Here is a 22,008-nt window from a genome sequence, read left to right on the forward strand (position 1 = left end):
AATACGTTTTTTTTTTTTTTCTTTCAGAAATGTTATTAGAGTTGCTGATGGTGTAGTGGTACACACGCCTGCATTTGGTGCTAGCAGCGTGGGATCGATTCCCGTGCAGTGATGGTGTCGATATCTTCCTGGCGACCAGTTCCGGGTGTAGTCCGCCTTTCGCCCGAAGCTAACTGGGATAGCCTCCAGCTTTCCTGCAACCCTTGTGAGGATAAGCGGTTTGGATAATGAGATGACAAATGATGCTATTTTTAATTGGCCTAACTTTATTTGGGATGACGTCATATCCGGTGTTGTTCACATCGTGACCTGAATTGAGTGGTCACTCATTAGCCACCGGATGATTAAAAAAAAAAAAAAAAAAAGCATAACTGTCCACTCATTTGAGCGCAGGCCGCGCGATGACGTCAGCAACGACCTCCCGAAACCCCTCCCCCAATCGTCAAATCTCATTCGGTCCTCTCGGGGGTCCGCAGGGCGCGCTCAGGTGTATAAAAGACCCGAGAGAAGCCAAGACGGCGAGACGAGAAGCTCGGAGAGGAGGACGAGCGAGCAACGGCAGGATTCCTGCACTTTCACCACTTTTGATTTCTTCCTTTCTCGGCCACACGTAAGACTTTTTTTTTTTTGCACGTGTCTGCTGCTTTCCGGCACTCTTAACATCGGTCAAGAACACAGAAAATTCATCACGAAGTGTTTTCGCGGTCCACCGCGAGCTCGGATCCGTGCGTAATGACGCGTTGGTTTCTCCGCCTTTTCTTTTACTTTTGAGGATAGTGACGAAGATACTTTGAAGCCATCATCGTTGTTGAATTCGGGTAGAAAAGTATTGAGTTCATTATTGGACATTTGCAATCATGATCCCGTCCCAGAGAAAACAAAAGAAAGCGAATTCGACTCGCTGATCTTTTGCATTTGTGTAATTTGGCAAGAAATGTACAAATAGATATCATTATGTCAACTTACAATTCGTTACCGAGACCGTCATTTACCTGTGACGTTTTGTCTCCATTTGCAAGTGTTCCCGTCCATTCTAAGGATGATCCTCAATTGACTGACGTCGCTCGAGTTGACATTTGGATGCAAACTTGCAAAATTGCGGTAGAATCTCCCCGACCAAGCGGCGTTTGTGCGCATTTTCGATTTAGCGACCGTTCGGTGCTTCGTAATCGCGTTTAAAAACGAACGCAATTGAATTTTGATGGTTGACCGTCATGAAATGATTGCGTCAAAACCCCGTCCAAGCCTCCAAGGATGCTGATCCTGCGCGTAAAGATACCAGAAAAGAGAGACTTTCGCCGCTTGGTTTTACGGCCGTGCACTTGCGCCAAGCTCGAGTGTCAGCGCCGACGATGACGTTTTGGTGAAATACTGCGCACTATTCGAAATTCTCTCTCTCTCTCCTCAGGTGTTAAAAATGATGTCAGGGCGCAGCGGCCCCCACCTTCTCCTCCTCTTGGCCCTTTTCAGCGCGCTGTCCTCCAGGACGCTGGGTCTGCCCTACGCGTCCATGAGGTAAGAACAAGTCAAAAGCACGCAGACTCGGTCCTGTCTGCTGCTTTTTCTGAGCGACGCTTGGCATTTGTCGATTGCGCGATCCGAGTCATCCTCTTTTTCTTTCTTTTTTCTTTTTTTTTTTTCTCCGCGCCATCCAGACCGACGAGACACGCCGACGGGCTCTTCACCAGCGGCTACAGCAAGCTTCTGGGCCAGCTTTCAGCCAGGAGATACCTGGACTCTCTGATTGGGAAGCGAGTCAGGTAGGCGGATGCTGCTTATCATTTCCGCACAAGGGGGAAAAACAACAACAACTAAATATGTCTTGGCTTACATATGGGGATCAAGTACGTTCTTTAAAAAAAAAAAAATGCCGTACCTTTTGCAAAGACCGCTGCACATATTTTGTCCAAGTTTAGGTGATGAGTACTCAAAAGACGTTGTGAACAATTCAGCTGGCTGAAATTTTGCAAGGATCTCTTCAAACATCTTCAATTAGAAGGGGGAAATGTTGTTGTATAATATTCAGAAATATACTGTAGCTGGAACAAAAATTACGTTTTGGTGCTAATTGTTTGGCTGAAAAGAATATCAATAGACCAACTGTGTTGCCGAGTCAAAGCAAGGAAGATTGTCTCCATTTAGATTGAAAAAAATATCCTCAACAATTTGGCTGGGGAAAAAAAAGGCAAGTCAAATTTCAAGTTTGGATTTTTAGCAGAACCAGATGAGAACTTGCCTCGTCTTTTCTGAGCCCAAACAACCTCAATTGTGTCCGTTTAGTCGACGTGTATTCCAACTAAAACCTTCTACAATTCGGTTGCAAGGGGAGGATGCCTGTTGGGGTCGTGAGGTCATCCATCGAAAAGTAGAAATATCACAAAATGACATCTATCTAATTTATTTATTTATTTGTTTTTGTTTTTTTTTTACAAATGCATTTGTATGTGTGTGTGCGTGTGTGTGCTTGCGTCCAGTGACATTTGCAATGATAAGAGCTGACTTGGCCGATGATGCCAATTGTTAAAGGTTAAGTGACGCCACGAGTGCTCGCTCGCTCGCTCGCTCGCACGTTGTCGCGCGGCCGAAGGAGGGCAGGGAGGGATAATGGCTTCCCCTTCTTGTCTAACTTTCATTCCGCCGCGTCACGCGCGTCCACGCAGTGACGAGCTGACGGACGAGCCGGTCAAGCGCCACTCGGACGCCATCTTCACGGACAACTACAGCCGCTTCCGCAAACAGATGGCCGTCAAGAAGTACCTCAACTCGGTCTTGACGGGAAAGAGGAGGTGAGGGGCGGCCCGCTGGGCTTCATTTCACTCCGTGGCGGCTCGACGTGGATCTGTCATTACTCAGATGGAATGCAGAGCGCAAAAAAAAAAAAAGAGACAAAAACCGTTGCGTTGTGGTCAAAAGTTAAATACAACTGAACTGCACTTAGGGAGCCTGCGTACCACCGTACAGTCCCACACTTAGATAATCACTCATTTTACAGGACACATTTATCATTTTTGAAAAACGAAAATAAATTTTCTCCCCTTAACAGTTTAGAAAATGTGGACACGGGCGACCAGGAAGCGTCCCGGGACGACCCCGACAACTTCCAGGAGAGCTACGACGACATCAGCGTCGACCACCTGCTGAACAACTTCCAGCTGGTAACGCGACGCATAAAACGAGCGGCGCGTCCGCAAAAAGTCAACTGTCTTGACGTTTTTGTTTTTGCTAACTCAGCCGCTTTGAGGAGAGGTCCCGACGTCCGTCCGGAGTCATCGTGGCGAAAACATTCGCTCCGGCGATGACAACGACGACGACGGCGTTCACCCAAAGATCCCAGCAAGGCTGACACCTCCTCCAGTGTGATTGTCATTAAGTTGCAGCGCTTAACACACGTGTCAGACAACCAGCCCGTAAATCAATCCAAAAATACAACAAGCAGAAAGAAAAGCTCTCGTGCTGTCAAGGTGGCGGCAATCAGGAACACTTCCAAATTAGCGCAAAATCTGCAGCCTCTGCTTGAGAGCCCAAAAATGGAATGAAAAGCCCACTAGGACATCCGAAACTTTGGCCGTGTTCGTGAGAAACGCTTCAAACGGTGCGAGCTGCGTCCTCACTTTCATTTCAATTACAATTTGATCGACATTTGGAACGCAGCAAAATGCCACTTATTAGAGGGTGTGCACACTTGTCCAACCCCATTGCTTCAGTTAGTTATTTCTTACATTACCTCAAAAGTTTGGGATTGTTTTATGTCTCATTTTTTTCTAATTTGAATTAGGGGTGTGTAGACTTTTCACATGGACTGAGTTAACCATTACCAAAAAAAAAAAAAAAAATTTCAAGATTTTGGTCATTAGTACTAAAATAACACTGTTGACCTTCCATGGGGTGGTGGTCTCATACATTTGTCAAGCGCTGTACGCGTCTTTGCACTTCTTATGTTTTAGTCACGTCTTCGCACATGGACAGCGATAAAAAAAATTTTTATTTCGCATAGCAAAAATTAAAGATTGGAGTGCTTTTTCTCCCATACATACGAAATGACACTTTGGCAAATATTTACTTTTGGGCCCATCGATGGAAGTAAATATGTGGCACCAGGATTTGAATTTTTAAATGTTAAGTGATCACATTTGCAATCGTTGCCACAATTCGCCGTCGGAAATTCACCGTCGGTGCCACCAGGCAGGGTTACTTCAGGTCAGAACGGAACAGCCAGCCAATCGCAGTTCTGCTTTCTTAGTCACGTGACGTCACACACTAAGAAAGCAGAACTGCGATTGGCTGGCTGTTCGGTTCCGACCTGAAGTGACCCTGCCTGGTGGCACAGACGGTGAATTTTAGACAGCGAATTGTAAACGTTGAAAAGTGACGCTGAAATCCAAGGATTGAAAATGTGATCACTTTACATTTCAAATTCAAGTCCTGGTGGCACATGTTTACTTCCATACCCGTCCCACTTTTTGCACTTTTCAAGAAGAATGTGGCGTTGAGCAAAGTCCGTTTTGAAGAGCCAACGGCGTTCGAATTGGAACGACCCTTTAGAGGTCGTCTTGTCCTTGACCTGCCAACGTGTTTCGGTTTTTGTTTTTCTCCCCCCAACGGACGCCGGATTCATTTCATCACTTTCCACCGCTGAACTCGATTTGCAGAGCTGACGGGGTCTTAACTGCGCACGACGGCGACCACCCCGACCTTGTACTCGCGTCCGGATGTACCACGTGCGCCGCTCGGCAAATAAAAGACGGATTATTATTTTATTTTTCAAAGCTGAGTCCTTTTGTCGTCCCGCGGATGAAAGTCAACGCCGATGATTGACCGCATAAAACGGGAATTACGACGAGGTCGAAGTCGTGCTGCAATGTTGCCACAGTGAGCTCAAGAAAACACATTTGGAATATTAATACGCACTGAAGATGGAAAATGAGCAACCATGGGAGATGGGAATGTTGGAAGTTTACATACAAACAATACACTATTCAAATAAAAGTTGTTCAATTAAAGTCTCGAGTGTCACGCAAACATTCATCTCTGTCAACGCAGTACACGTAAATAGTACAAAACTCCCATTAATTATTAGTATTAATATTAAATCAATCAACAAAAGTTAGAATATCAAAACCCCCCAAAAAATCATGATTATATTACACAAAACGTGAGAATATTAAAACAAAAAAATGCTTTATGGGTGAAAAAATTAACACACTAAAATAATATAAAACAAAAGTTATGAATTTAACAGAAAAAAAAAGTTTCAAATATTACCAGAGAAATGTGTAATATAATAAAGCTATATTTTTCGGCCAAATACCTAAAAAAAAATCTCAAAACAACTTAAAAATAAAAGGGAAAATACGACAACATTTATAAGTAAATATGTCATAAAATCACAAGAACATAAGTACATTTTTACAAGATATGTTCAACATGATGGAAAAACAGCGTTATAATCTAAGAATAAAAGCCGTAATTTTACAAGGATGTAATGTTATGTGGAATAAAATTGCCTTCTTTTGCTGCCTTGTTCAATCGACAAGCGGCTCTGCTTTGAACAAATTCCACATTATTCAAATTATGATTACTCCAATAATGTGCCACCCCGTCAACATCAGCAAGTTTGCAATATTTTCCCCTCGTAGAACCCCGACCGGCTGGATGTCCCCAAATTTTTGCGTTTGGTGCAAGACGAGCCCGAACGGTCTCGTCGTCGTCGTGAGTCACGTTGTTGACGTGCGTCACGTGGAAGTGCACATGTGACTCATAAATGTCAACAAGGGATCGCTTTGCGGGGCCGGATGCTGACTTTTCTCCATAATTGCAAGCGGCCGAGGCGACCCCCGACCCCCGATAATGGACGCAGCGCTGAGTTTTGCTGACTCGGCGCAACCCGCCCCCACCCCGAAAATAAAAAAACAAATATGTAGTTTTCAAAGATGCCGCATACCTGGTGATCACAGGGTTTGATTTGATTTGATTTTGAAATCAGGGTGATGCAGTCACACGAGGAGCATGCAACCGTACATTGTGTGTGCCTGCGGAAACAAAAAAATGAAAACAAAAGCAAGTTGCTACCAGAAAAAAAACACCATAAAGATGTCATTTTACAAGACAAATGTTCCCATTTTATGAGAATGAAATTCTCATTTTTATCTGTTCCAGAGAAGTGATTTGTTCGAAATCCGGATCGAGATTTCCCATTACAATTAATGGAAAAAGAAATGATGGGTTCCAAGCCTAAAAAAAAAATTGGCATTTTAAAGCTTTTCCTGATAATAAACTGCATAGTAGAAATACATCTATGGGTTAAATATTTTATATAAGGAAATAATTTAAGAAATAGATATAGTAGTAGACGAGGCTAGGCTGGGAGTGCATTGCCTGTCTGCAGCGCTTGTAAACCTTTCTTCAAAATGACCCTAACCCTATCTAATTTAGAGTGTCCAATGAATGCAAGCATGTTTTGGGGATGTGGGAGGAAAGCGGAGTGCCCACCCGGAGAAAAGCCACCCAGGCACGGGGAGATCGTGCAAAGTCCACACAGGCGGGGCTGGGATTTGACGTCAATGTTAGATGAATAAAATGAATATGATTACAAGAAAGGCGGCGCAGTGGCAGTTGGCCTCACAGTTGTGAGGACGCTCGAAATTACCCCGTCGCTGTGATTGTGAGTGCGACCGTCGTCTGTCACCACGTGCCCTGCGATTGGCTGGCGACCAGTTCAGGGTGTACCCCGCCTCCTGCCCGATGACAGCTGGGATCGGCTCCGGCACTCCCCGCGACCCTCATGAGGATAAGCGGCAAAGAAAATGGATGGATTGGTGGATATAACAAGAAATAGAGAATGGTGCTGTAATTTTGTTCGAATGAGGTCATTTCATGAGGCCCTTTGGAGGATAACATTTTCGGGATATCACGACAATAACGTGTGGCAAGTATGACATGGTGTTATAATTCTAATGTTTCTCATGATTATTGCTAGTCTCTACTTGTTGATAAGTTCAAATTATTCTTATTTTTTTGCGATTGTTGCTGCTGTCTGCCTGTTGTGGCCACGTCTCGTTTGGTTGTGATTTTTACGCCGGACGCACGACACAGTCTGCGCGTGACGTATCCATACGTGCTTGGCTCTTCACGACATCCGTTGATTATGGCCTGCTTTTGTGGAGAGGCTTCGCTCATTAACTGTCATCGCTGATGATCTTAACGGCCCAAACGGGGGGGGGGAGGGGGGGGGAGACTTTCAATGGTGTGTACGTGTACGATTCCACCTACAGTGCATGCCACCTTGTTTCTTTCAATTTGCTCAACAGCAAATCGCTTGGAACGAAACTCTTGCATCTCAAATCCTCCATCCATCCATGTTCTTGGCTGCTTATCCTCATGAGAAAACCCATGCAGGTATGGGGAGAACATACAAACTCCGCCCAGGCGGGTCCAGGATTGCACCCGGGACCTCAGAACTGTGAGCTCCGCCTAAAATCATCTCACATGAATGAATTTCCTTTATTTCCCATTTGCAAAACCGACCTGCAGGAAAGTGAAAGTTCGTCGTTTTGCACAAGGACACTTCAACAGCAGACAATTGGACTCGGGATTTGAACCGCCAACCTCTCGCTTAACAGGGCCACCCGCTCGACCAGCTGAGAGCAGAGGAAAATAGCACTTTACATTTTTTACTTTGCATTAAGGGTTTAATTCGATAAAATGTACAGAAGTACACGTGACATTTGTGTTTCCTTGGCAACCGGGGAGCAGTATAATCCCGACAAACACATACATGCGGTGCTACACGCAGATTTTTATGATGAAGCGCAGATGAGTGTCACAACTAAGCGGCAGAAATATTGTCATTTTCCAGAGAGGATAAATAATAAATGCCTTTGAGTTTTGTTTTATGCTCTGTTTGCGCGCTTGCGTTGAAACGGGAGTTGTTTCAAGGGTTAGAATTGCAGGCGACGATCGGTGCTAATTTCTCCAACCCGATTATGCTGTTTTGCATTTTGCGTTAGCATGAAGCTAGCGGACGTTCCGAAAGGGAAGGTTATGGAGCGCATTTCCACCGGGAGTCTCAACAAAAAAGCTCCGGAACTCTTTTCCAAACAATGTTCGCTTTTTGCCGAACGCCGGCATGTTGTGAAATGGGCTGAGACACTTTTTAAGTGCGTGTGACTCATAGTTTAAAAAAAAAAAAAAAAAAAAAATGGACTGCGCTTATGTAATGCTTTATCGCCACGATCGCAGAACCCAAAGAGCTCCACAAAATGTCCAAACGACAGCTCATAGCTCAAAAAACAAGAGTCAGGCCACTTGCGAGCACTCTTACGGAGATTGAGTGCAGCAAGTTTTTTTTTTTTGGGGGGGGTGGGGAAACCATGCAATCAATAATACGGGCAGATAAATGATCCCGAGTGGCAGATGGACTAAAAGGCCACAGTGGCAATTCATCAGCAGCCGCCACTGCTCCAACTTCAACAACGCTCACCCTTCTTTTTTTTAAGTTAAAAAAAAAAAAAACCCCAACAACAACAAAGTAAATTCCCTACAGACTATAAATGCTCATAATATGTTTTTCATATATTTAGCCAGGCCAAAAGATGACTGAAAAATACTTTGAACAACCTATAATAATAATAAAACCTCAAATGCTCCCTGATAAACTACATGGAAATATAAAATAAGAGTACATTTTGCAACAGAATAAAACTATAACAAGTGAAATGACTAACATATTTGCATTTCTTTTGGAAAGTAGCAATTTGGTTTTTTTGGAAAAAAAAAGAAAATATATGAAAAATGAATTCACATGTGAGGTAATAAAACATTTAAAATATATTTCACTGAGCAAATATTTAGTGTAAATTCTATTCAATAAACTGCAAAAAAGTCTGAAAAAGTAATGACATAATTTGACAATTTGCCTTTAAAATGAATTGACATATTTTCAATACAATTCAAAAAAATATTACTAGTTCACGGTCCTGCCTTAAATTAATACCACGGAATATTTTGCACATTTGATTGTGTACTTTTCCCCCCAGGATGATACAAGCGCCAGGGAACAACACGACCATCTAGTGGCAAAAAGTCAAAACGATCCGTTGAAGGAATCTAAGGACAGTGTCGGCCCCCTTCGATGTGTACATAAACAATAAACCCACTAAAAATATTGGAATATAATAAACATTTTCTCGCTCGTAAGCTGGCACTTATGTGCATATTTTGAACATTGGTCTTCGGGGGGCTTTTTGAAAACCAAAACGGCCTCGGATATGAAACTGATACACCGTTAACTGCTAATTTAATAGGTGAGCCCGAGTGGATGTTAATATTCATTCCAGCTATTTAAAAAAAAAAAAAATAAAAATAAATCCAACTTTCTGGTTTACCATTACATAACCACAAACATGTAGTTATCAGTATGGGGAGGTTTAACTCCAAATATCATAACTAAAGTATATGGGGACTGGTTTGTCATTGTAAGTAGAAATCTTATTACTATGACAAAATTTCTCACTATACAATTATGAGAAACTTTGATCCGTGAGTGTTACTTTAGTCACTTGCTCGCGGCAGCCATCCCGGAGCTGGATTTTCAACTTGCTCCCAGCGTCAGCTGAGTCAACGGCAAAAGGAGAGGACTTGGTCGTCTTTCTTCTAAACAATGAAAACTGTACAGCTCACAGTGTCATCGACTAAAAGGTAAACTTTCATCGTGCAAATAAATATCGTAGTATATGCTATAGAACAGCTTAGCTATATTTGTTTTGGCAGTAGTTAGACCCGCGGGATAGCCACAAATGTAAAATCTCTCTCTCGCTCGCTCGCTCGCTCCCTCACCCACACTTCAGCACAAGGATTGACAAAGAGGCCCGAGGTTTTACAAAACATCTATTTGACAGAAAATATCAATACAAACAGTACAGTAAATATGCACAACGTTTTCACAGAGAACTTACATTTATTTAAAACAAAAATACCGCATATATTTAAAAGGCTATTTACAACCCCTTTAAAACATGCTTAAAATGTACAACTTTAAAGTGTCAGCATTTTTTTTTTTTTTTTTTTAAGTCTACTTTTGGGGTCCTCACGGACCACAACACTGAGCCCCGATCGGATGACTTTCCAGGACGCTTTGGAGAGCAAGTGCTTCAGTTAATTCAGTCGGGCTGATTGCGGAGGTATATTTGGAACAGTCCCTCTGAAATCCCGCCTCTTTGGCAACAATACGGAACAAGGTAAAAAAAAAAAAAAAAAACAAGCCGCACGCCAACCATCACAACCTCCTTACGTTTCTCTTGCTGCGCGCGCTGCCGGGAAGGACGGAGTAAGAGCTGCGCGGGGCGGGCAAGCGGGTGGTGCAGCACGCCACCCGGCACGGGGCGGAGCCGTGGAAGGCCTCCTGGCAGAGGGTGCAGAAGTCAAATTTGCAGCTGGGCCGCGTGCACGTGGCCCGCTGGGACTTGTCGGAGTGGGTGGCGGGCGAGCCGCACTCCCTGCACCGGCGCAGGGACTCGTCCTGCTTCAGGGTGCCGGCGGCCTGACGGGAGGGAGCGGGAAAATACGTCAGCACAATTGCTTTTTGAAGAGCGGGCTTTTGCCGTGAACTCCGCATATTTCCGAAAAATATGCAATTTACAATTTTGGATTGACGGATGTACTACATAGCATATAGACCCATTTGTTCACTGACCTGCCTGTACTCATTAAAGCGAGACTGAGATTTTCCGTCGTGTTTCTGCGCGGGAGCGGCAGCCCGTCTGTTGACGCCGCCGCCCGTCGAAGCGGACGACGACGACGACGGAGGGCGCGGCGAGGCCACTTTCTGGATGCACGACATCACCACCCGGGACCCCGCCGCATTTCTCGTCAGATCGCAAGTCTTGACCTTCGCGTAGCTTAATGACTCCTAAAATGTCAAAAGGAATGGGGAAATATGACTTTTGAGAAATATTTTTTACACATTTTGAATGAATTAAATGTTAATAATTTTATATTCCATACAGTTGACAAACCTTTAAGTGTAAAAACAAGGGAATAAATTAATGTACTCAATACTTTAAATGTGAAAGATAAACTAGGAAGAAAAAAAAAAAGGCACTTCAAAACCTATAAAAACAAATGAAATGGTGACATAGTTTTTGGTGCCAACACAAAGTATATATGGGGGAAGAACAATTTTTTTTTTTTTTTTTTTAAATCTAAAACTGTCAAAATGAAATTTGAACTAGAGCAATGTAGTGAAATTTAATTTCAACATCCACATTTTTTTTTTTAAATCTACTGTGGTTGATTAAAAGTAACATACTAAAAGCAACTTCAACTTTCACTTCCCAAATTAAATGGGAATATCCATAAATGTAAAGATTTGTATCTGTCTATCAATTTAGAATATATGGAATTTTATGCATTTGTATGTATCAAAGTAAGTCTTTGGCCATTTGGACACATTTGACGCAGTCAGAAGCGCCCCCGAGCCAACGTTTGTGTGTCCTTCCTCACCTGAAGCGTCTTTTCGGCTTGCCGGCACCTTCTCAGCGCGGCGCCGTCCTCGCGTACGATCTTCCTCCACGTCCTGCTCACCTTCTTGCAACTGTGGGTCGGTCCACAAGCAAAGCGGCGTTGGCACTGTATCTTACGGTCACGACGACGAGTGACCAGCGGGAAAACGTCTACCTGATGAGGTCCATGTCTCCCAGAAGGGCCAGGATGTTGGCCAGGATGTTTCTCATGTTCTTGGACAGGAGAGACGCGAACACGTCGACAAAGTCGCTGCCCATGCCGCCGCCGATCACCTGGTGCAGCTGATAATCCTTGGCCACCTCAGAGACGACGCTCCAGTCGTACCTGACAAGGGGGGGAATCGATTAGGAATCGGACAACACAGGTCCCGAACGCATTTGTGATCCCCACCCGATTGCAATAAGCTGTTTTGCAAGTCCAACTAAAGCCCTCTTTACCCTGATAGTATCACTTGCGCACCATTTTGTGGTTAAGGCTGCGCCGGAAGGACTGACGTGACTTGAGGCGCTTCATTTAGCCACGTCATGTACATTCTCGCCCATAAGTGCTTTTCCACCATCTTATAGCATCCACGATTTGCAACACAGCTTACCAAGATAGATCTCAAAATGTATTTACTCCTGAAAATTGGGGAAAGTCTCATTAATCTCACCTAAACCACCCCCAGTAAGAGATTTGTAAAAAGCACGACAGCCAGAGAAACCGTAGTGTCGGGGAATAAGCAGAAAAATGCGGAAAATCTGGAGTGTGATGATAACAACAGAGCAGCAAATATATAAACCCAAGCTACATAACCTCAGCAAAACTAATAAAAACCCATTTGGTGTGACGCTGTGCTGCAAACAACTTCCTGAAAATAAATTGTTCAGGTGCTAATAATTATTGTAAGATTGATCATTTCCAATAGCACGTCTATGGTGTTTTGTATCACGGGAGCACCTATTGCTGGTTAAATATACAATATGTCATCTTTTTCCCCTCATTTTCGAACAATGTGAAGCGACCACGCTTTGCCTCTTATTTATTGAGAGAACTGTGAGCGAGTCTCAATTTCCCCCAAAGTAATTTGATGCAATTGTCTCCCATTTGTTGAAAGTAGGACCACTCGAAGGGGCATTGAGACATTTCATTTTTTTCTTCCCCAGGGGATTGAGTTTCGAATCAGATTAAGAAAAAGACATTCTAGATTTTCACCCTCACGTTTACTTGGACTGCATCTGCCGGGTTTTTCACTGCACAATACAGTAAGTGTAGCTTTTAAGTGGCTTAACACGTGAAATTTCCCAGTTTCCTTGAAAGCAGCGTTTGTCAAGCTCACGACTTTGCAACCGGGTCAGTACCTACCTCTTATTCTTGCTGTAACTCTTGGAGAGCTCTTGACACACTGCTTGCTGGAACTTCCTGATTGGGAGGTTGGGTTCGCAGTGTTGCTCAGCGGGGGTGGATGACAAAGCCAACACGTGTGGGTTGCGCCTGCAGCGGTCCACGGGTATGGAAGAAGCCCCGAGGCTCACAAGGCAGTCTGAAACTGTACCCTCTTGACATGGAGGGGACAGTTTTGGTGTCACACACAGAGGGGGGAACGGGAATGGGATGTGAGGGTTTTTGCCCTGACCGTGATTGTCATCATCATCAATACGACTATTGTGCAAGGACAAGTAGCCGCTGTCATTGAACGCCTCGTCGAATGTCCTCTCGTCCACCTTTAGGGTTCGGTTCTCTTTGTCACGGGCGGCTACGAGGCTGTTGGGGAACAACACCGTGGACACCCTCTGAGCAAGGGGCTTGAGGGGGAGGGGGTCCTTGATGGGAGAATCTTTCACATGGAGAGCCAAGGGCTTCTCCGGGGAGCCTCGTTCCATGTTCCTCTTGGCTTTGGCTAAGTCATACTTTGGGCACTTCATGTTGGCGTCCGCACATACTGCAGATAGAGAAACTCAGTTTTATCCTCTCACAGAGGTGTACAGGTATTTACAACTAAATGATCAGCTTCCAAAAGATAGCTCTTGTTCCGGTTTTCAAAACGTGTTACTGCTCACTTTAAGTGAACATTTACACGTTTTGGATGTGTGCTTTTTGTTTGAGCTGTACATGCCAAATAAGCAATGTACAAGGGGTTTGAATTAAGTTGACTTTTTAGGTCTCAGACTTACATTTCTAAGGCATTATCGCTGTACGAAGCATACTCGCTAGTATCAGTCTACTTTCGGCCTACCCTGGACATGTGGAAAACAATCACCCCAAAAACACGAAACTATTCGCTACATTTAAAAAGGCTACAAACTACCACATACATGGGAAGAAAAACAATGGGTTGGTTGTTAGTGTGTTTATAAATACATGTTTCGGTATCGTTCAATTTTTCTGTATGCAGGCCCGCGGGAGGAAGTTCAGTCGTGGCATAAATCGCGTGCAAGCAAACGTAGCAACCTCAAACATGGCAAAATTGGCGGCAAATACAACGCTGACAACATTTCATGATCCCCCTGCAGGCTTCAAAGTGGCCGGACATTGTTTCGTTACACTTTCGAGCGAATTAAGACTATTCTGAACTCACATAGATTTGGCGGGGCCAGCCATTTTGAGACTTAGACTGACCTCCTCATTTTTTTTTTTTTTTACGCACCAAGTGACATGAAAAAAATACCGTGACGTATTATTAAATACGTTAAGGATAGACAAAAACAGCTCACGAAGATGCATTATTGATTACATAAAACCGAATATACGCCATGGTACCGGAATTTTATTTCCGTGGCATTCACTTGACAGCTCGGTGGCTGCTGAATACAACAAAAGTAACTCACCAAAATGTTTTTCCGTCCCGTTTATGAAAAGCCAGTCTTCGTCGGGAGTCACCTACTTTTTTGGAGGTTTTTAAAAACATAAAAAAGACATCCAGCGCTCAGAAAAGTCGCCCTACCATCGCCTCAACGTTTCGAGATTGTCGAGAGAAGGCGCAAAAGTATTCAAAGAGAAGCGGGTGCTTCACCATTTAAACCACCGACCAATCAGCGACGCTGGCAGTTGGGATCGGGCGGAAATGGCGTAATTTCGAAGGGATCGCGCATGCGCGGTGCAGCGTGGGTCGTTTCCTATCAAAACCGGGAGCCAATCGCGAGCGACGTTGTGGAAGCGGGCTCCGCGGTCTGGGGGAGATTTCAGAGCGCATGCGCGATTTAAAGCGTCGAGCCTGCGTTGAGGTTGCCCGCAGCTTCACAAATTCAGTCACCGACTCAAATAAAAGCAAAAAAACAACGTTCTCTTTCAGCTATACTTACACACACAACATCTGGAGGCAGGGGACACATGTCGAATGAAACAATACCTACTAACATGTAATATGATCGCAATATTAGAGCATTCAGACTGGAATATAAGGTAAAAAAAAGACTGCAATATTTTGGAGTTCGCTGTGACACGTCAAATAATTTCCATCCCTAGATTAAACAGTACTAAAGAACTCTTTCTGAGAGAAAAGTTTTTATCTCCACATCAAACAGCGATAAAAATGTGAATGTTAAGCTTACCCTGACTGTTGTATTTGAATAACAAAGCAAATAAGTGGCTTGAACATGCTGGTCAATTGGTGATTTCAGGCCTTTGCACGGAACCGGTCAGATTCCGTTCAGTTGCATGAGTGAATTTACAGTAATTGTTTATTTGTTGCTGGCTGAGGTCGGTTGAGTAAAGAGGGCGAGCGACAACGGAGCAACCGTCACATATTATTGATTTTTTTTTTAAAAAGAAAAAAAAAAACAATTTAATCATTGATTCCTTATCGGAAATTGATCAATTGTACCGGTTCCCAATTTTTGGTTATTTATTATTTATTTTTAACACGAGAGCCGTTCAATACTGCGCATGCGTGCTGTGTTCAATATGGCTGCGCCCGTCCGGAAGGTGTTTTGAATGTTCTCACCATGTACGTCAGTTTTTGGTATACAGGATATAGATGGCGAAGTTTGCATTAGCGTTGTGAATGTCATAATCTTCCGTAAACGATATCAGCAAAGTTGAATGTTCGGTATCTTTTAAGTTGCTTGTTTGTCTTCGATATTTACGATTTGAGAGTTGCGCAAGACTGACTTTTCTAGTTGGTTCTCTTGATTCGTAAACTGGTTGCCGGTCATTTTGAATGAATCGCAATGGCAGAGAAGGTTTCTCTGATGTAGAGGATACAAACATTCAATCATGTTTTTGAGAAGAGCTATTCAACTCCTCCCTCGAGGAAAGGAGTCTGCCCTTAACGGCATCATTTGTCGTTTTACTCGTTATTCAAGTTTAATTAAAGATGTTGAGTTTCGTAAACGCTGCATCAGAACCACAAGGACATTTCAGACCGCAAGCCATTTGAACGTGGCCAAGTTATTATCCCTGGACGAACTGTTCTCCAGGAGGTCTCTGCTGGACTACCTTAGAAAGATGGACTCGGAGTATAGCGACTTTTTGAGGGCGGTCAATGGCGATGAGCAGGAGCAGAGCACTGCGGAAGAGCTGAGGGCCAAGAGGACCAAAGTGGCCCTGCTGGCTCCCCTCATCCAGACCATCAGGGAGCTGGACGTCAAGCAGAAGGAGATGAGTGAGACGGAGGCGCTTTTCAAGGGTGAGTCACACTCTTCAAGGGAGACTCGAGGAAAGCCTTGTATAATTACGGGCCATCCCGCAGTTGAAGATCTCCGAGAACTTGCTGAGCAGGAGCGGGATGCCTGTTTGCAAGACATCCATGAGCTGAGGCAAAAGGTACCTAATTGTTGTGTTCGTCATAAAAACAAATGAGCAATTTTGTTTGATATGACAGATTTTTCACTTTATCTCTGAATTTTGCAGTTATCATTTTTTCCAAACTAATGTCACTGCAGACTCTTGTCCCAATAAACATGAGCCAGAAGGAATCAATTTGTAAGACAAAGACTCTCCAAACTTTGGGATCATTTCAGTTGGGGGGAGGGATAAAGGGCCACGTGTCTGTTAGCGAGGACGTCGACACTTCATTATAAACATCCTTTGCTCTTTTACTGCTGTAGCCTACATTAGAACACATTGGAATCCCTCCACAGTTGCTTAAGTACAAATACAGCTGCTGGTGGCCTTTCAATAGCTTTATTGAACAAACAGTAAGAAAATAAACACATAAGAAGCACATTAATATGTTAGCTGCTTAGCCACAACTGATTAGCGAACGGCTTAGTCAGTTAATAGCCAGAAAATTCGTCACTCTCATCCATCGACTCCCATGTCACTCAACAGCCCCCCCCCCCCCTCTCACTCTTTTTTTTCATGCCGTGAGGATGGTGACCCCAACTGGACCAAAACAATACCATCAACTCATGTGCATATTTTGTATTAGTGAAATGCATTTTATGAATGATCATACACAAACAATTAAAAAAAGGATGATATGTAGAATAGTTGATTTTAGAAATATTACAAACCCCCACCAGAAGGTTTGAGAAGACTACGGGGAGCGTCATCAAACGTTGAAAAATATATGCAATTCAATATATGATCGGTCCTTTAGATATTTTAACCAATCGCAGTGGGTTCAAGAACATCAACTCCGTGATCAACGAGGAACTACTATATTTGCTTTTTAAAATTGCTGTTTGAATGTCTCAAATGTACTCTTTCCGCACCATTTTAGATATTAGATCTTTTGATCACGGAGGACGAGGCTGATCTGAGCGACCTCGTCCTGGAAGTGACGGCAGGAGTCGGCGGGCAGGAGGCCATGCTGTTTACCGCCGAGGTTGGTCATTTAAAAAAAAAAAAAACCAAAAGCAAAACAAAAAACAATTATAGTTTATATACAAAACATAAGTTCCAAGTACAGTGGCATGCAATGCATTTGGTACCTGGGCATTCAGTCTGGACTTGATCCACTTGTAGCATTACCACAACATTACCATTAAAGACCTTCGAAAGATGACCAAAATGCAACATGACAGCATCCAATTGTGCCAAATACACAAGATGGAGCAGTTCAGAATCCATATTTATCTAATCACATGACAACAAAACACATCACCCCCCACCAGAGATGCTGATTATTAAATGTACTGCAGATTGAGACGCAGGGTACTCGAAATTGGCCGACCAGAATGACTTTGAAGGGGCGGCACTCTTGAAATCTGATGGGTTAAAAAATCAGTCCCATTGCTAATATGATTTAAAATAATTGACCATGCCAGCACTACTAAGTTTGAAGGACCCTGGGAAAAATATTGTAGGCGGAAATCTGTTTGGACAAAGCGTACAACATCCCTGTAAATGTCCTGGAAGGAGCGTGTGCAAGAGAAACGCTAACACATGCAGAAGTCTATATAAAAAAAAAATCAACATAATTGCATGAATAAATTCACGTAATTTCATGGAAGAAAATGTCCACAGGGCGGCACGGTGACTCAGTTGGTAAAGCGTTGGCCTCACAATTCTGAAGACCCGGGTTCGATCCCGGCCCCGCCTGTGCGGAGTTTGCATGTTCTCCCCCTGCCTGCGTGGGTTTCCTCCGGGTGCGCACTCCGGTTTCCTCCCACATCCCCCAAAACATGCAACATTAATTGGACACTCTAAATTGCCCACAGGTATGATCGTGAGTGCAGCTGTTCGTCTCCATGTGCCCTGCGATTGGCTGGCGACCGGTTCAGGGTGTACCCCGCCTCCTGCCCGTTGACAGCTGGGATAGGTTCCAGCACTCCTCCTCGCGACCCTTGTGAGGATAAGTGGCAAAGAAAATGGATGGATGGATGGAAAATGTCAACGCTCACCACTGGCTCAGTGTAACGATAGTTACGGTTCTCCTCGTAATAACCAAGTTATTATAATTTTTTTCCCCCTATGTGAAGCTGTTTGACATGTACGAGGGATTCGCTCGGCACAACGGTTGGACCTTTGACGTCCTGGAACACATGAACAGTGACTTAGGTCAGTCGCCACAAATAAAAGAAAACTCACAGAGTAAAAGTTGATCGTCGCGTCCCCTCGCGTGCGCCCAGGCGGAGTGCGGCACGCCTCGGCGAGCATCAGCGGCCGTCGGAGCTACAAGAGGATGAAGTTCGAAGGCGGCGTTCACCGGGTCCAGCGCGTCCCCAGGACGGAAAAACAGGGCCGCATGCACACCAGCACCATGACCGTGGCGGTGCTGCCCCAACCCACTGAGGTAGAATCAGGCTGTGGGCCAAACAGGAAAGATTTTTATTATTTTTTTTTTTAAGTAGAGCTTTTAAATTTATTATTATTATTATTATTATTTTTAAAGAGGCCCCGTAGCTCAGTGGTTAGAGCACTGGTTTGCTAAACCAGGGGTTGTGGGTTCATATCCCACTGGGGCCTCCACTCCCTGGGAAGGGTTGCGTCAGGAAGGGCATCCGGCGTAAACATATGTGTGCGTTCATCTGAGATGACGCGCTGTGGCGACCCCCGAAAGGGACAAGCTGAAAGAAGCTTACTACTATTATTTTTAAAGGCACTTGCTGATTCAAGTATTCTGATTTGTTGTTGGTTTTTTTTTCATCTCTGGGGTTTATCATTCAAATCAATGTAATAATAAAGGATGTCACCTATCGGTGGATCCTCGCTGCTTGTAGTCCGACCTGGTCTCTATCCTCTGTAAATAGCGGGGGGGTCCACTGTAAATCTTCTTTTCCTTTCGGCTTGTCCCGATTAGGGGTCGCCACAGCGTGCCATCTTTTTCCATCTAAGCCCATCTCGTGCATCTTCCTCTTTAACGCCCACAGTCTTCACATCCTCCCTCACAACATCCATCAACCTTTTCTTTGTTTTTCCTCTCTCTCTCTCTCGGTCTTTCGCCTGGCAGCTCCATCCTCCCTCAGCACCCCTCCACCAATATGCTCACTCATTTCTAATTGTTCCTACACCGGCTGCCTGCTTTCCCTGCAGATCACAATATCATCTCCGAACATCGCGGTCCAAGGGGATTCCAGTCTAACCTCATCTGTCAGCCTATCCATTATTACCGCAAACAGGAAGGGGCTCAGAGCGGGTCCCTGATGCAGTCCCACCTCCACCTTAAATTCTTCTGACACACCTGTGGCACACCTCACCACTGTTCCTCATACATGTCCTGTACTATTCTGACATATTTCTCCGCCACACCACTGTAAATGTAATGGTTTTGTCCTTAACCCAGTAGACTTGTATGTAATGGTTTAGATGATTTATTCTCCTGAAATGCAAGTTTTTTTCTAATATAAAGAAACAAGACCAATATGGATGACTTCAAAATTTTCCCCACTATTTGTGATCACTAACCTGTACTTTTGCAATTGATTCCAAGTGCCTCCGATGAAACCAAATTTAATTTCGGCTGTGTCTGGAGGTTTCTTTGGACTTGTTAGATGGTTGGTTTTTTTCTCGTTTTTCCTCAGATCTCGTTCACAATAAACCCGAAGGACCTGAGAATTGAAACGAAGCGCGCGAGCGGCGCCGGGGGTCAGCACGTCAACACCACCGATAGCGCCGTCAGAATAGTGCACCTGCCCACCGGTACGATGCGCAATCACACGCCCGGCAGCTTCGGCCCTCGAAAAAGTTCTGAATCCTTCCAAACCGTCACGCTTTTGTGTGTGGGTGCGATTCCAAGGTGTTGTGGCAGAGTGCCAGCAGGAACGCTCTCAGCTGAAGAACAGGGAGAAGGCCATGAAGGCTCTGCGGGCAAAACTGTACGGCAGGAAGCTGGAGGAAGAGACCAGCAAGCGCTACAATCAGCGCAAAGTGCAGGTTGGTGTGCACGCTACACACTGCAAGGGACAAATGACGTTTCTGGGGCTGGGAAACGCAAACTAAAGTCAGATTTTCCTCAAACAACCCCCGAAGTTTGTGCAAGTCTATCCCCAGCTCATATAAAAAGTTGGGCTTTGTCGCCACCTTTCGGTACTTACAGGCACTTGAAAATCTTTTTCCAGGTCGTGTCTTTTCTCTTTTTGTGGCAGGACTCAATCCAAAGTACATTAAACGTGTTGTGTCCCTCATCAATGTCAACACAGTCGTTTGATGTGAGCGTTTTGGTATTTTTACCAGTGGTGAAGTCAGACTTTTATGGCGTTTAAAAATCTTGATTGCGTATTGGTTTTATGTATTTTATATTAGAATGCTTGTTTTCCTTCTAACATTGCCTGTGCAATGAATGAAGGCTTTACGGTGACAGTTTGATTGCCATAATTTCCTCTGGGAACAATAAATGATAAAGTCCACCTCAAAGTAGAATCTCCTGGAAAACTATTTCAGTACTTCAATTCAAAAAGTAAAACTCATATTATGACACAGTATTTGTAATTATTGTCTTACATCTGATGAAAATGTAAAAATTACATGAGAAATTAATCTATAAAGTATTTTCCTTTGTTGTTATTGAATCTGTATTTGGGTTTCACTTAATTTTTTTTTTAACTGATAAAAGAACCTTTCTAACATATTGTCACGTATTGAAGATGAAGATGCACCCGTATTCTCCGCGTTTCTCCGACAGATCGGCACCAAAGGAAGGTCCGAGAAGATCCGCACGTACAACTTTGCCCAGGACCGCATCACGGACCACCGCATCGGTCTGACGCTGCACGACGTCGAGACCTTCCTGCTGGGTGAACATCTCCTCGATGAGATGAACTCCTCGCTGCAGGAATTCTCCAACCAGGAGGAGCTCATGGAACTTCTCGGGGAAAACTGCAACAAGGAAGGATGAGCAGCACTTTGGATTGATTGCCAATGCCTGAACTTCGCTTCCGTACGCTCATCTGGGAAAAAATGTCCTCAGATTTTGGAGCGGGAGTGCACGAGGTTACTTTTTATGATGAGTTAGTTCAGTGGTCGTATTGCAAGCTGAAGGTTGTGGGTTCAAACCTCAGCTCGTGTGACCTTGTCAAAGTGTCCTTGAGCAAGTTACTGAACCCGCTGGTTGCTGCGTCATCAGTCAGTGAATGAAGAAACAAGTGTTAAAGCTCTTTGAGCCCCTTGGCGGTAGAAAAATCGCTTTCCAAATGAACGGACATTTATCATCACTCTTCATAAAAATAAGCTAAGTTTGTGAAATGGTCTGATAATGTTGTCTGCCTGTTGCGACACCGTTCCATGATGAAACTTACTAGAGAAAAAGGTCTTCGAAGTTACGATTAAAGCAGTGATTTTAAAACATTTTGGGTGCCCTTTTTTATCCATCCATCCATCCATCCATCCATTTTCTTAGCCGCGTATCCTCACAAGGGTCGCGTGGAGTGCCGGGGCCTATCCCAGCTGTCAACGGGCAGGAGGCGGGGCACACCCTGAACTGGTTTGACAGCCAATCGCAGGACACATGAAGACAAACAGCCGCACTCACAATCAAAACCCAGGAGCAATTTAGAGTGTCCAATTAACGTTGCATGTTTTTGGGATGTGGGAGGAAAGCCACGCAGGCACGGGGAGAACATGCAAACTCCACACAGGTGAGGCCAGCATTGAACCCGGGACCTCAGAACTGTGAGGGCCAACGCT

General features: G+C 44.2%; 3 protein-coding genes and 1 non-coding gene across 5 annotated transcripts; 3 read left to right on the top strand and 1 right to left on the bottom strand.

Annotated features, from left to right (window-relative positions):
- Positions 1-469: 469 nt before the first annotated feature.
- On the top strand, positions 470-3,760 carry vip (vasoactive intestinal peptide). The gene is made up of 6 exons (XM_061837139.1): positions 470-610; positions 1,409-1,515; positions 1,656-1,760; positions 2,661-2,786; positions 3,044-3,155; positions 3,232-3,760. Exons 2-6 carry the CDS (start codon positions 1,418-1,420, stop codon positions 3,238-3,240), a joined length of 450 nt encoding a protein of 149 aa, XP_061693123.1. The 5' UTR covers positions 470-610; positions 1,409-1,417; the 3' UTR covers positions 3,241-3,760.
- A 6,108-nt stretch (positions 3,761-9,868) lies between these two features.
- On the bottom strand, positions 9,869-14,546 carry fbxo5 (F-box protein 5). The gene is made up of 6 exons (XM_061837717.1): positions 14,328-14,546; positions 12,865-13,441; positions 11,674-11,844; positions 11,500-11,590; positions 10,691-10,906; positions 9,869-10,537 (listed from the first exon to the last, which is right to left on the bottom strand). Exons 2-6 carry the CDS (start codon positions 13,422-13,424, stop codon positions 10,274-10,276), a joined length of 1,302 nt encoding a protein of 433 aa, XP_061693701.1. The 5' UTR covers positions 13,425-13,441; positions 14,328-14,546; the 3' UTR covers positions 9,869-10,273.
- An 826-nt stretch (positions 14,547-15,372) lies between these two features.
- On the top strand, positions 15,373-21,669 carry mtrf1l (mitochondrial translational release factor 1-like). 2 transcript variants are annotated; one of them, XM_061837716.1, is made up of 9 exons: positions 15,377-15,445; positions 15,918-16,126; positions 16,190-16,263; positions 17,165-17,269; positions 18,366-18,444; positions 18,516-18,679; positions 19,908-20,025; positions 20,123-20,259; positions 21,008-21,669. In XM_061837716.1, coding segments are annotated over exons 1-9 (1,101 nt in total). In that variant the 5' UTR covers positions 15,377-15,443; the 3' UTR covers positions 21,221-21,669. The 2 variants fall into 2 exon arrangements, with proteins under 2 accessions (XP_061693699.1, XP_061693700.1); XM_061837715.1 differs by having other exon boundaries at positions 15,373-16,126.
- On the top strand, positions 18,780-18,852 carry trnas-gcu (transfer RNA serine (anticodon GCU)). The gene has a single exon. It is a non-coding gene; the product is annotated as a tRNA-Ser (tRNA).
- Positions 21,670-22,008: the final 339 nt, after the last annotated feature.

The sequence above is a fragment of the Syngnathoides biaculeatus genome, chromosome 12, assembly GCF_019802595.1.
Source record: "Syngnathoides biaculeatus isolate LvHL_M chromosome 12, ASM1980259v1, whole genome shotgun sequence".
In the NCBI taxonomy this organism is placed as follows: domain Eukaryota; kingdom Metazoa; phylum Chordata; class Actinopteri; order Syngnathiformes; family Syngnathidae; genus Syngnathoides; species Syngnathoides biaculeatus.